The sequence below is a fragment of the Sturnus vulgaris genome, chromosome 2, assembly GCF_052056855.1.
Source record: "Sturnus vulgaris isolate bStuVul1 chromosome 2, bStuVul1.hap1, whole genome shotgun sequence".
In the NCBI taxonomy this organism is placed as follows: Eukaryota; Metazoa; Chordata; class Aves; order Passeriformes; family Sturnidae; genus Sturnus; species Sturnus vulgaris.
In genome coordinates this window covers 104921863-104936424 of record NC_142244.1, presented here as the reverse complement: position 1 = coordinate 104936424, position 14562 = coordinate 104921863, and the positions used below count along the sequence as shown (strand labels likewise).

The 14562-nt window shown below is 38.6% G+C and overlaps 1 protein-coding gene across 7 annotated transcripts in view; it reads right to left on the bottom strand.

Annotated features, from left to right (window-relative positions):
- Nucleotides 1–14562, bottom strand: part of CNKSR2 (connector enhancer of kinase suppressor of Ras 2) — a 206390-nt gene that overhangs the window by 155295 nt on the left and 36533 nt on the right. For all 7 annotated transcript variants that reach the window (XM_014879721.2, XM_088160266.1, XM_088160265.1 and 4 more), the window contains exon 3: nucleotides 3143–3345. In XM_014879721.2, the coding sequence (XP_014735207.1) occupies nucleotides 3143–3345 (203 nt within the window). The remainder of the gene's footprint in view (nucleotides 1–3142; nucleotides 3346–14562) is intronic.

The window sequence follows — 14562 nt, the reverse complement described above, 5'->3', positions numbered from 1 at the left end:
GAAAGGTGACGTATATCGCTATTCCAAAGAATACAACTTTCATGAATTGCAGGAGTAAAGACTGAACAGAACTCGTGCTTTATCTGGAAGTCTAGAAGACCTGATTGACTGTAATTCCTGAGAAGTATCACAGGAGATATTTCAATGCCAAGTTGCTCTGAACATCAGGTAAGTAGTTTGTTGCTCTAGCCTGAAGTGTGGGTTTCCATCTGTCTAAATCATGTTAAGTGTCAAGTAGAAATGCATCTTCCTTTCACTGAAGACTCATGGGTTTTCAAGAAGGTACCAATCTTGTCAGGAATTTTGCTTGGAAGAATTTTAAGATTAGGGAAAAAGTATAAAACAAAAGGTTATTAAGCTAGGAAGTCTCCTGAAAGATGATACATTTTGTGGGCTGAGAAAGTAACTGAGGAAGTTAAAATTACACTCAAACATATCAGTGTGATGACAGTTTCATTACAGCATGTTATTGGAGAATTATTTCATGCTCCTCAAAATCGCCAGACAACTTCTTTTGAAAACAGAATTCTCTATTAAATTTTCCAGCTCATAAATGAAACTAAACCAAAAGACTTTTAAAGCCTGGCAATAAAAACTACCCTAATTTTCAGTAAAACTCAATTTCTGACATACATCTGGAAATAGGACTGCTCCAGGCAAAGACCTGGAACAGAGAGTGTCCTTGGATGAGCCCAGCACAGTAGCACTGCAAGAGCACAATGAAAGTAACTCAGCCAATCACAACTCTCACACTCCTTTAGATAATTGTGCCAGGCCTAACAAGTCCTTTAAGATCTTACGTGTCCCACAGAAACATCATAAACAGAGCACTCACTACAACAAGTGAAGCACAACCTGTATGGAATTGTCACCATTCCCCACATATAAAACCCACAGCACTGCATGTCTATGCAAGCTGGAGCTGCTGCCAGCTGCTTTTTCCAGACATGACCTCAAAAACCACTGCATAGGGGCAGCCAAGCAGGGCTGTTACAATGCAGTGGACAACCCTAAGAGCCTAATTCTCTCCCCCCTCACAACCCAGAGATAGAACTGGTACTAGAAAACAACCAACAAAACTAAGATTTGGGGTCCAGATTTGATAGTAACAGGTGTGCAGAACAAAATTAAATTAATATTCCTTAATTTTACTAATCAATTTTAAAAATCTTTCTATCTCCCCCTAGTGGCCCCAATACTTCCTTAGAAGGTATATAAGAAGATATATAAGAAGCAGACTCATATTGATCTCCAGATGTTCCCACTTCCTCAGAAAAATGTAGTTATTGGCCTACCTTCATCCTCATTTGGGGTCTTCATAAATAAGGAAGAACAAACTTTACCAAAATATCCAGACGCTCATAAATAAGAAAAGTTTTTAAATGTTTCAGAAAACATTTCTTAGAACCAGGTGTTTAGACCTTCAAAAGAACTTTCCTAGAAATCTGAAGCCTTTTTTGGACACTCAAGACAGCATTGTTGAAAGTGTGATACTACCATAATTGCCCTCATTTTTAACTTCTTGGAATTTCTGGGTCTGACCAGCTGTCATTTCATTTCAGCTAAATGCAGAAGTACATGCAGTGCACAATACTACAGTGACACACCAGCCCTGAGATGTAGATGTTTTCTAGCATTAATAACTACCCTTCTTCCTGAACTTCAATTATTAGATTCATATTAAGTTGCAAAACCCCATTGCTCTTCAATGTGTTAAATATGTGTGTATATATGAAATTTACTTTCGAATAACAGACTATTAAAAAAAGAACTCAAAATCCCATCAAACAAACAACCAAAACGAACTTTGATTTAGTAACAATCATACAGTCTTTAATTATGACCCCAGTTCCAATGAGAAACCAAACAAGGTTATTCCTAAATAGAAATAAGTGGCAAAAAATGACCCATCTATGCAAAAGAACATGTTTTTCTACTGTTCCTTCTGTTTTAAAGCCCATTATGATATGTTGGTCTTTGCCAATAACAATTTTGCAGGGATAAACAAGTATTCCAAGTTACAGGTTAGAGACAGCTAGAAATATACTCCCAAATTTTCAAGTCTCAATACTAAACTCTTTCCATGAAATTGCACTACTTCTCTACACACCTAATCTTAAATATCTAGAGAGAAATTCAGGAGCGAACTTTAGGTACTCTGGGTTTCAAACCTAGAGAAAGGCTAGAGAGGGAGTAGAAAAGAAGAAGCAATGGTAGCTACAATCTCCTGAACAAAACAAAGAGCTTTCCAACCAGCTTAAGAAGTGGAAAAGATTCAGGCCTCACCTAAACCATTTATATGGAGATAACTTATGGGAGAGAAGCTGGTTTTCCTCAGAAAAATGAAACACAAAACACACAGCAAGAAACCACAAATAATTCCGTTGGATTTGAAAACTTACATGAAGATCATACTTGAACAAAACCTCAGCTGCTGGAAACAAATTAAGATACCCCTTTAAATCAAGATAAGAATTTTATTTTCTCTGATGAAAATTCACTGTGATGCGTTATATGAAGACATACAGATAGACTAATTTCAACCACTTTAAGAATTTCAATTATCAGCTTAAATATCTGTTACTCTTGTTAGAATTAGAAAAAGTCACTACAAATGTAGCAAAGGGGAGCACTTTAGTCTTGGTCCCACATATTTCCTTGGTAACAGAGGTAAAAGTGTAGAACAGTACCTCTAGGAAATCAGAAGTATTTCACTGCTATTTAAAAAACCTAAAACACAACATGCATGTTTGTACACATACATACTCTGGAATTATATGCTGACACCATGTAATGAAAAGTATGATCATTTTTGTGAATTTGATAGTATCAAAGCGATTGAATCTGATTTATGCAGGTTAAATTGCTGCTTTAAATTAGTAAAAAATATATAACCTAATGATGTCATCCTGTTGCTTTACTGTATATATGTGTAGGGTGACAGTGCATTTGGAGGTATTGCATTGAAAAGCTAATCTGAATTGCATGCTGACAAAAAAAAAAAAGTATCAGTACAAACATCCCCTCAGAACATGTGAATGAATCCTGCTTCCATTCAGTGTCTATGCTAAATTTTGTAAAGAAGTTGGAGCTTGTTCATGTGCATGATCTGGTTACCTGTGAGACATTTTGGAGATTTTACCTGTCCAACCAAGCCAGAAGACTTTTAGCTGCTCCAATCAGATCCACTACTGATGTCAGAAAATCATTCGGTAATTTGCGACTGGTCCTTCCATCGTAGTGACCACTCCTCCTCCTCCCAGTAATGAAGTTCTGCAGATTTTTGGCAGATGCATTCAGTTTGTGAGAAAGGGTTTTTAGATTTTCTGTTTCCAAACCATAGTTCTGCATTGGGGAAAAAAAAAAAAAAAAAAAAAAAAAGAAAGTTAGCTTTACAGATGAACAGAAAGAACCAAGAACAGCAAGACTGATTTTCTAATTCAAAACTTAACCATTCCTAATAATTAAGGCAGAAATACACCCACTCAGTAACTTTTAAATGTATAGAATGTTCTGTTTCTGAAGTGCATAAAAAGAGAACAAAAGAAGAGCAAAATTATGAGTGATCCTTTAGCTTGTTCTAAGTGAACTGAGAAAAACATCTCAAAGAAAAAACCTAGGCTGGAAAATTGTTTTTCAAAGCAGTGCATCACTGTCCGTAGATCACCAGAATCACAGAATGGTGAGGGTTGGAAGGGACCTTCAAGATCAAAGGTGCACAGAACCTTTCACTAGAGCAGGTTTCTCGGAGCCCCATCCAACCTGGCCTTGATCAGAGGGTTCTCTCTGTACACCTGATAATTAGGGATCAGTACCCTATGTCCCTACTCACAATAACTCCTAAGACACACCTGACACCAGGGCTTGCAACTAGCAGAAGTATGCAGCATGGATATGGTGTGACACTGAATTGGTTTTGTTGGCTTCAGAGATCTAAGTTAATTAGCATACTTCTGTTCTCTGTCAGCAGTAAAGGACCAGCACCATCACAGACCAGGGAACACAGTGTGCCACAGTGCCGCCTCAATCTCTATTTCACTCATTTAAAGTCAAGCTTGAAACTTTATTTTAAGAGTCAATCTCTTAAATTAAGTTCCTTAGCTGTGCAGTAGAGACAGAAACAATTATGCAGAAATATTAACGAACAATATTAACAAATATTAGCTGGAAATCCTTCAAGAGTACAAATGTTACCAAAACAGCACTCAAGAATGCCCTGATTTAATGTTCAATTACAACATAATATAGTACCATTAGTGATTTGTCATTTCTAGAAAAGATTTGTTTTCTTCACAGACACAAAGAGTGATAGAGTTATTACAAAAAGGACTAATTTGCCTTTGCAAAGGAATAAGCAATTGCACAGACTTGGGCTTAGTACTCCTCTAAGGGAACTACAGAATTTTGAAGGTTCTCACTTCAGCCACATCACAGGGTGATAGCAGGGGGTGCTGACAATTTGCTCAGTTGACAATGGAATGGGCTGCTCATTACAGAACATGGACCATTTCCTACCACCAACAATGAACTGGAATGCACAAAGCCCCTCAGATGCACACAGAAAAATCTTCTTCCTAATGACACTCCCCCAGCTCTCCTCCCATGCCCCAGGTCTGCCTCCCATGCTGATCTACCCACAAGGAGAGATGGGAGAATAGATACACTCCTCAATGCTAATTAAAGACTGCTAAAGATAATTCACTTTAGTCTTTTTTCTATAGGAATTGAGGGGCCGGGTGCAAGGTGGTGATTATTTACAGCAGTTGTCATGCTCCCAATCCAAACCATCTACTAAATTAATTTAATCTTCTTTTACTACACGGGGACTGCAGGAACATCATCCTGAAGCCATTCCCAGTGAGCCCCTGTCCCTCCCATGCCAGTGGGGGCTCATGACGGCAAGGACACGGCTTGTCTGCCATCTCCCAGCCAGCTGTGTGTGCTTATGGACTGAACACACTCTGCGAGGAGCTGCTCAACCAACAACCATCCTTCTGCAGCAGAGAATGCACTCTGCAACTCAGCTTAAGGGGCACTGACCTTATACTAAGGTTGCACTTTATAAACTATTACTGGAACTTCTGTGAACATCCCTATCTCGGGCAAGGAAGGCTTTGCAGGCATTTCTCAGCTACACAGATGCTGCCCTCTGCCACTACATTCAGTCCCAATTAGACAAATTGTATATTTGGGCAGTGACTTTTCCACCATGTAAATATTCAAGAGCAATTATACAACAGATAGCATTTGGTTATAAATAAAAAATTACAAGATGGAAGCAATTAATTGGGATTGAAAAGTAAAAGGTACTTTATTTTGCAGCTAAATGGCTCATAACTAATAACTTATTAAATCAGTACAAAGTAAAGAGATAGACATCAGATACATAGATATCTGTTTTTTTCCTGCAGCTTCCAGTGGTTGGTCTGAGTGACAAAGCACAATGGCTATGACGAGTGGGTAGGAGTAAGTTTAAAAAACATAAGAGGTTTGTTCTTACTTCATCCTGTTTCTTGACCATCTAACTCATTTTGGCAAAATTAACAGGGGAAGAACCAAATGAAAGATATTCTGGATGAATGGTAAGTCGCCAAAATTGTCTTAAAGACCAGCCAAAGCAAAGCCCAAACAACGTGGCACTCACAGCCCCAAACGTGGGGGGCACAACCAGCGGCTGCAGGCCAGTCACAGGGCTGCCTTCTTTCTGATACACTGAAACGCTGAATTTCTTCATTCAGCAGGCTGCTCCTGAGCGGCTGAGTCCGATTACCCAAATATAACATGAAGGTGGGCGAGGCAGGGGTGTGTGGGGAAGGTGCCATGCAAGCCCAGGCACCTCCCCGTCACCCCAGCCCTGCCCCACACGGGGCCCACAGCTGAGGCTGGATCCCAACCGTCCTCAACAACCCCAGATTATTTCCACTCCCCCTCTTTTGCCACCTCCTCTTTGTCACCTTGTCTGTTCCTCATCTGTTGGGACAGGCAGGTGCTGGTTCCCAGCCTGTGCAGGTGTTCCATGCCCACCCCAGCAGGAGCCCTGGCAGGCAGTGCACAGACCTCCAGTACCAACAGAAACTAAAGCACCAGAAGAAAAGAAAATCTGCAATATTGAACACTGCAGACCAAGCAAAATAACACTCAAGATTTTTTTCTGTAACAGGAAAATAGGCGGCATTTATGTATACACTTCTTTAGAAAATCAGCTATAAAAGCTTAGTGGCTTCCTCCTATTATCAAAGTGATGGCCACCTACAGCCACATTCTATTTCAGAGGCCTTTTTTCACCATCAGATAGAAGCTGAAGGGAGGGAATGCTAATAGATTCAAAGCCTATTTTCACACATATTCATCAAATATGTGTGTGTGTGTGTGTTCTTTACCATAAAACACTAAGCCTAAACCACGTGCAAATTCAGTCTTACATGAAGATGACACAGACTTTGGCAAAGCCTCAACCTGTAATACTATACAGATAAAGCCAGAGATGGAAAATGCAGAGATAAATTTCAGGCAAAATATATTTTGGGGCAGCTGTATTTATTGAAGGCTTTAAGTAGAAGGATCCTAAAGCAGCAGCCAAGCTAACAAAAGCCTCACTTTGTTTATCACTAATATTTCTGGTCCACATTAAAAGCGACCAGAGTTGTGTGTTCTAATACCGGAAAAAAAGCTTGCTTAAATAAAAACCGCCAAGTTTAATCATACTTTATATTCAATAATATACTATTAACAATACGGTCTTTTTAGAAATGCACTGAGTTTATTTTCAAGCACTGTAAGAAGATAATTGCAGGCAAAGGAGACAGTTCTTTGTTTTTCCCTAGTCTGCATTTAGCCAGCACTAACTTGAGTTGTGCTTTCATTAGCCAAAATATATTCACAGTCACTGAAAGAGCCACAAAGAAATCACTGCATGCCTGTAGAGATTCCGAGAAGTGACACAAGTCCAGGCATTCACTTCCACAATGAGAGGCCACAGAGTGTCTTCAGAGATATCCTGCCTCTGCAGAAACAGCTTAATGGAGTCTCTTCTGGCAATCATAAAACAAGAACTTGATGAAGCTGAACTACACAGAGTAATAGCTTGTCAGCAGGTGTTTGAACTAAAGGTGGTGGGAGCTATTAATAGACACCTTACCTGCTAATTACTTTTCTGTGGCTTCACATGACAGTGTGAATGAGGAATTGTAGCTCTTTTCTTCACATGCTGACAAGCAGCAGCTCTAATCACCACTGATGAGTTTTGCTGGGGTTTTTTTGTGAGAAGAGCCAGCCTGGTCCCTCTGCCAGCCCAGCCCAAGGGTAGGAAGAGAGTTCACTAACCAAATGTGGAAGTAAAGCAAAATTTTCTTTAACTAGCTTGATAAATGTTCAGTTGTGCTCCCTGATTCCCTCAATTTCAAAAAAAAAAAAAAAAAAAAAAAACAAACAAATTTAGACCTCATCTCTTTCCTGTATTAAATTCACTTTAAAGTCACTTGATTCTTGCTGGCAGGGAAGTGCATGTGACACTGTTAGCACAGGTTGAAAAGTAAAGTGTTCCTAACTCAGACAGTACTAACTCTGCTGGCTTAGACAGACTGTTTAGAAGATGCCAGGACTTTAGTTTAGGGTATTTTTATACTGCCCACTGCAAATGCAAGGCCATCTCAGCTATGTAAATAAGCCAAGCTCAGATCTAAACACAGCACAACGTGCAACGCAGACATCACCACAGTCCCATTAACAAATCCAGAAATCCCTTACAACAGCTGTCTTGATCACAACTTTTATGTAACCACGAATAGCTCTATGTCTCCAAGCACAAATGCTGTATCAAGTTCAGTGACACTCTTTTACTCATACAAACACTCCAAGACATGGAAATGAGCATATGGCCTCTCTAAATCACTGTGTCTTGTCCCCAGAAAGCTGGAAACCTTGTAGAACAAAAGGCATGAAAACCATACTGCTGGAAACCATGTGGAGCAAAAGGCATGCAGAGACCAGTGTTAACTTCTACTGAAGAGATACAAGATGGGAACTGAAGATGCTACTCTAACACTGGTGCTTCTGGGCAAGAAGAAAATAAAAGCAGCATCTTCACCAGACAGCAGAGCAGATAGTAGTGCTTACATCAATTAATTTCTGTTGCTCCTCTGCAGAAGGCAACCACGACTACATAAACTGAAGAAGGTGAATGTTTATTTTAATTTGGTAAATAATTCTTTTAACACACACAAACAATATATTTTAAAGAAGAAAGGACATGGCAACTTTTTGAAAAGACAAATTTTATAGTCTAGATAGCTGTACTGAGTAATAAAATACGTGTAAAGAAGTGCAACTTCTCAATTATATCTGATATATCTCAGTAATAAGGGAAACTATCACAAGGATGAGATAATGAGTTTTCTCTCTAATGCAATAAAAAGTAATTTCCCACTTAATCACAGAATGAACACAGGAGTTTTAGGCAAGAATAGCATATGGCTACTAAGAAAAGGACTTTACATCACCTCAGGTAAGTTTATAATTCTTCTCCTCACTACCTTTCAGTGCTTTCATCTTCCACACTTAATTCTTGAGTGTCCTTTCTGTATGTATTATTTATTTGCTTTTAAACAATCAGCTTGGAAACAGTAAAGGTCGTAGGGTCCTCATTTCTTGAAAAGCCTGAGGGGGATTTTAAATGAATAATCAAAACAGCATCACACAAATATCACAACACATGGCACCTGAAAATTTGTGGTGGACAAAAATTCACCCAGAAAAGTTCCAAACTTTGCCTTCGAAGTTGATTTTTAAAATTAACAAAATGGATCTGAACCTCATTCTCCAAAACATTTGGCTGAACACATCCCACAAAGTATGAGGCAGATAGCTTTCCACCACAAAGCTGCTAGCAACTGATATCACAGCTTGTCATATGGAAGGTGCCTTATGTAACTTTATACCTCATCAGATCTGCCTACAACATATATTTCTAACGGCCCTTCCTCCAGCGTCTCAAAATGCCAACATTAAGGTTATCTCTCCTTCAAATAGCACTGACATATGGGGTAATTTAGAAGTGCACAACACATGATCCTAACACATCTGTTTCATAAACACAGAATAAGTAGATAAGGACAGGAACCCCAGATAGCTCAAATGACACTTATTCACTGCAATTATTAAACACACACTGATTAAAAGGCAAACTGTTTCAAAGAGTGTAAATATTTGTCCTAAATGTTTATAGTCAGAAAAACATTCAGGTACATGATACTTCCAGCCTTGTAGAACTCAGAAAAGATTCACAGTCATCATCATTATCTCCTTCTTTTTCTACACCACAATCAAGCAACACATCAAAAAGCCAAGCCCTGGCCATGCTTTGTAGAACTAATAGAACAATTACATAAACTATTTTTCTCTCTCTTATTCAATCAACAGACTCTGAAAGACCAAGTGCTCATTAGTTTTTACGTTTTTCTACTTTCTCATGTAATTAGTCCCGAGCCTGCCAAATGCACTTATTTCTTCGTAATTTGAACTACAGTTCCATATCCAGTTATATGCATTTCCAAAAGTCTTAAACAGCTAATCAGCAGTTTAAAATAATTTTTTGAAAAACGAAATAAGTATTGTTATGAACACATCACCTTTTAAAAACATTTTACATTGTAACAGCTCTTTTCAGCCAGCCTGCTTCTAGCTGGGGGTTACAGCTTTGTAAATGTCCCTCCCAAACCAAGTCACACTATGACACTATGAACCAAGGTATGTATTTCATACTTGCCCAAACCTCCAAGCAGTCCAAAGAAAAAAAACAATATTAAAAAGTATCTAGGATCCATAACTGATTCTTGAGGCTGATGGAAAGAAGGATACTGCCCTTGGCACACCATGGGGTTTACTGCAGTTCTGTGTAAAAGATTTGCCAACACATTTTCAATGTGATCTATATGAGCTATCAGAAACTCTTTATCTCCTTAGCTTTATTGATCTGGTGATGGACTTCAGGATTTCCTGCACTGCAGTTAGGTTAGCTCAGGCTGAGGACAGGGAGGCATGTGATATATGATATAAATACATGATATATGATATATAAGCAGAACTTTAACTTGAAAGGGGCAATAGTGAAAAGGGTAAGTAATTTTTCTGCTATGAGCATTCAGAATAGTAACAGTAAATTCCACCTTCAGTACATATAAATCTCCATTTTGAAATGAAACCTTCCTAATTTAGCACCATAATGATTAAGTCTAATATTCACTGTTACTGACAAAACAGTTTTAAGATCTGACTAGTGGTAAGTGCAAAGGAAAGTATTTCTGTGTGAGAAATGGCAGGAAGATGAAATTAAGATAAAAGGCATAATTCTTAAGAGGAATCACATCATTCATGGGTAAAGTAGGTCTATTTTTTACATTCATTTGCATATAAATGTTTTGTGTTAGTGGTGAATTATAAGTAATTTCATGCTGTTAGTGCACACCAATGTTTTCTCTGCCAAATAATAATGCTATTTCATCTGCTGCAATCTTCTAGCTTTACAGATTCAAATACAGTGTACAATAAATTCCTGTGCAGCCACAGCAGATTTAACTAACTAGCACGAAACTAGTACTGAACCCAGTATGCTCTATAAAGCAGAATCTGTTTTATTTTTAACCATACTCTATTCTACACAAATGAAGATTCCCTAAAGAATTATTTTGCAAATTCACAGGGACTTCATAAAGTTTTGCTAATGAAAAACTTCAAAGCATCTGAAAATTATTTTTGAAGCTTTTCAAATATTCTTATACATCTCCTACTTTAGGATCGCTGTTAAAAAATATTCGCAAAATCAAATTAAACTAACTTAATCTTCATGCAAACAAAACAAACATGATATTTAGCAGAAGAAAAAAAAAAGTAATCTCCATCTGGCATCTCACTTATCAAGGCATTGTGGTCAACTAGATCATTTTCTTAAAGATGAAAGAAGCCATGTGTGGCTGTGCAGTCTTCAGTCTCTGTGTTCCCCAGTCAGAAGGTAGTATTTTCTGGGCAAAAATGGTCATACCCAGTTTTGGTAAATGAAACTCCCATCTTCTGACAAACAGATGATAGAAAAAGAATTACGTCATTTCTTTGCTTTCTTCAGGCCAGTTACATTTAGCAGGAGCTACAAGATCTCCTGATGCACTCCAAATCTGATGACTGGTATAGTGATCTCATGGCATTATCTAAGTAATTTGTTCTTTATTATGCATTTCTCTTTTCATATGCATCATCTCCTTTTTTTTCTCACTTTACTTTCTATTGGCATTGTTCATTCACATTCAGTTTTTAAAGCAACCCTCAAAGAAACAATGCTCGTCACATTTCATGTGTATATGGAGTCTGCTATGTTGTTGTTTGTATAATGATTAAATGAAAAACAGTGTTAAGGCTAGCTTCACCCTCACACACATAGTGAAAAGGATCATGTTGAGGCTAAGATCCTAATGGTAATTGTTAGAACTGATGAACAGCTCTGTATTTTATTATCTGGTAACAGTGGAGAAACATGGCACTTAACTCAGTAGTTTCTCCTCTCTCTAGAGCTGGATATGTAGCTCCTTCGTCTACCACTTTCAATCAGTTTTGAGATTTCAATTATTTTGGGTGACTTTGTTAGTATGAATAAAAATGTTCATTCACATTAAGTAAAAATCTACCTGTTGACACCACCACTGCAATTGCATGTTCCAGTTTAAATAGAAAGACAAGAACAGGATATTTGTCTTGCTGGAGAAAAGCTAATGCTGCCAGTATATATCCATCATGGTGGCTTTTCACGTTTCTCATCTTGGAAAACAAGCAACAGACTCTTAGCAGCAACAAATACCATCACAGACCTCACTACTTATTTCTTCTAAGCACAGAGAACATTTCCCTGTCGTGCCCTTTCTGACATATGGATTTTGTAAAGCACAAAGCTGCACCAAGGTATGATAATGAACATGCTCCCATCCTCACAGTCTGAAGGAGAGAGGGAAGAGACAAACTACATCAGTTAGACTGCCTGCCCTCTCCCAGAGCACGTTCAGCTCCAGCAGTGGTATGCAGGATGTACCCCTCACCATCACCAGCAAGAGTGACCTGTAACAGCAGTAGCAGCTGGGCAAAAACTTTATTCCTCCTTCCCTGAACCTCTACAGGAAAAGAAAACCTGTGAATCTCACCCCCTGGATGTTTGCTCTGCTGTCAAGAGCACAGGATGGCAGGCTGGCAGCCAAGAGAGACTCTACTAAAGATGGAAAGCACAGGCCACCATTTGTCTTCTGATCAGCTCACAAACACTGGAGGATCCATTTGTTGCAAGTGCTGATGACAGGAGGCGAATAATGTGAGAGACCATAGCCAGCCACCCACCCACCTTCTGTCAAAAACCCATAAAGAACATCCTTTAAATAGTGTTATCAATTATAACAGGCTCCCAACTATTGCTGTGGCAGTTTGTGTGTTTGGCACAGCTCAACAGCCCCCACTCCATACCAGCCAGACCTGCTTGTTCAGGCTCTCCGCCTTCCCCTGGTAAGAAATTGTTGCCCCTTGAACTACAGGCACGCAATACAAGCAGCTGGTTTGCTCTTTGCTCTTTGCCACATCCACAGCTGCCAGGGAACTGCAAGCAGAAGTTTACCCCCAGAAAGTACTGGGAAGGGGTGGCAGGAATAACACACATCAGCAATCAACATGCAGGAGCTTTCCTAACTGACAGCAACTCCGTGTTGGAAAACTCTCCTCTGTGGGGTGGGAACAGAGATGAACAGCGGGAGTGGTTCTGTCCCCTCAGTTGTCCTCAATGCCAAAAACTGTTTAGGTGACCACCCACTAACTCAGAGAGAAAGGGGGGAGAAGCAGAAGCAACAATCGTTTTGTTTGTTAATAATTACTTTTAAATCAATCAGGGGTTAAGCTTGCAAGGCATAATTAACTGTACTATTCATAGTCAATCATGCCACCCATCATCTCCAGCATCCAAAGAGATGTTAACCCATTTGGATTATATATTTGTAACTCATGCTAAGTTCTATCATGAAACCTCTGTCAAATTCCAGTGAAACAGAAAAGAAAAACCAGATAATTAAAAAATAAACAACTTGCATAGCCACTATCTGAATTAGCAGTTACCCTACATTGGAGAGACATAGGCTTAATGTTCTCTAAACAATACAGCTAATATTAAAGTCAAATCAGAAAAAAGGTAAGCCCTACCCAGGATAGACACTCATGGATGCAATAAAAAAAGCAAAGTCCGTAAGTATAGGACCAGTGCAGCCAAATGGATTGCCTCTGTATTAAATTTTCTAAGAGGTTTATCTGGTGAACAATAAATTCAAATTAAGTCCTCTAAAATCAATATAACAATAACATTTTGTATCCCTAAGGAGCCATCGGGAGCCAATTGCGAGACTGCAAAAACTTAATCTTAAATTAGAAGCTGTGATCTGAAGTCATGCCACTGTGTTTCAGTAATTTTCTTTAGGACAAACTCAGAAAAGCAAACAACACTGTATGTGCAACAAGAACCAAGAAGGGAGAGACTTGCTGCATACAAGAGGCAAGATGCAGTGTTAGCCTTTGCTAGAAATTCCTTATTTTACATCCAACTCTGTTCTATATGCTTTTGCCTAAGACAAAGGAGCAACAAAGATAAGTTGTGTTTGTTTATCTGAAGATTATATCTGTAATTACATATCAAGGAAAAAAGAAATTTCAGCTAATAAACAAGGGTTTTTTTCTGTAAAAGTAATTTATTTTTCAAAGAGCCACAATCTGTTTCTCTGTGTGACTGGGAAAAGCAGTCATTGGTGTCCCCCCTAACTTAGACTTTATCTTTCTCAGTTAACTAAAGTATTTACTTTCTTGTCTTCTTTTGCCCTGTCTGATAAGAGAAGTACTTTTTGAATAACTCTCTTTGCGTCACCTTCAATATCAATAGCATTTTTTAAGATTGCAACTTCCTTATTTAAAAAACAAATTGATGAGTTAACTTATTGCACTGACTCACATTGCAATGTTACAAGGAACTGTACTGTACTTCTGTTCTACAGAAGATAATCTGTGTTTAAAATCAAATGTTTTCCTGTATGAAAAAGCTTTATCCCTTTTTTTAACTTTTTTTGGGTATGTTTTATTTTTTTCATTCTCTTCTTTTCATTACACTTCACAATACCCCAAAAACGCAACAACAGGGTATTCAGAAAAGCTGCTGCATATGGAGAACTGACAAGCCCTTCTGAAGAGCCTTTCAGCCTACTGGCTTTGATTGCCTCTCCCAGGATTCAGCTTTCTTAAAAGCTCCTTCTGAGGCTTGAAAAATAGCATGTACTAAAAACCCACAAAACACCACCTTAGGCAGTGAAGTACATCTTAACAGCTATTCACAATCCTTTCTATAGTGGAGAATGCAGTGTGCCCAATCTACCACTAATCTTTACAGACACACACAAGAAGTTCATAAGGAGGGTGAAGTCAGCACCACACCCCTCACTGAGCAGCTAATCCTAGTTATGCACAACATGACCTGACAGAAGAGTCCATTACCAAAATCCTTCTGTA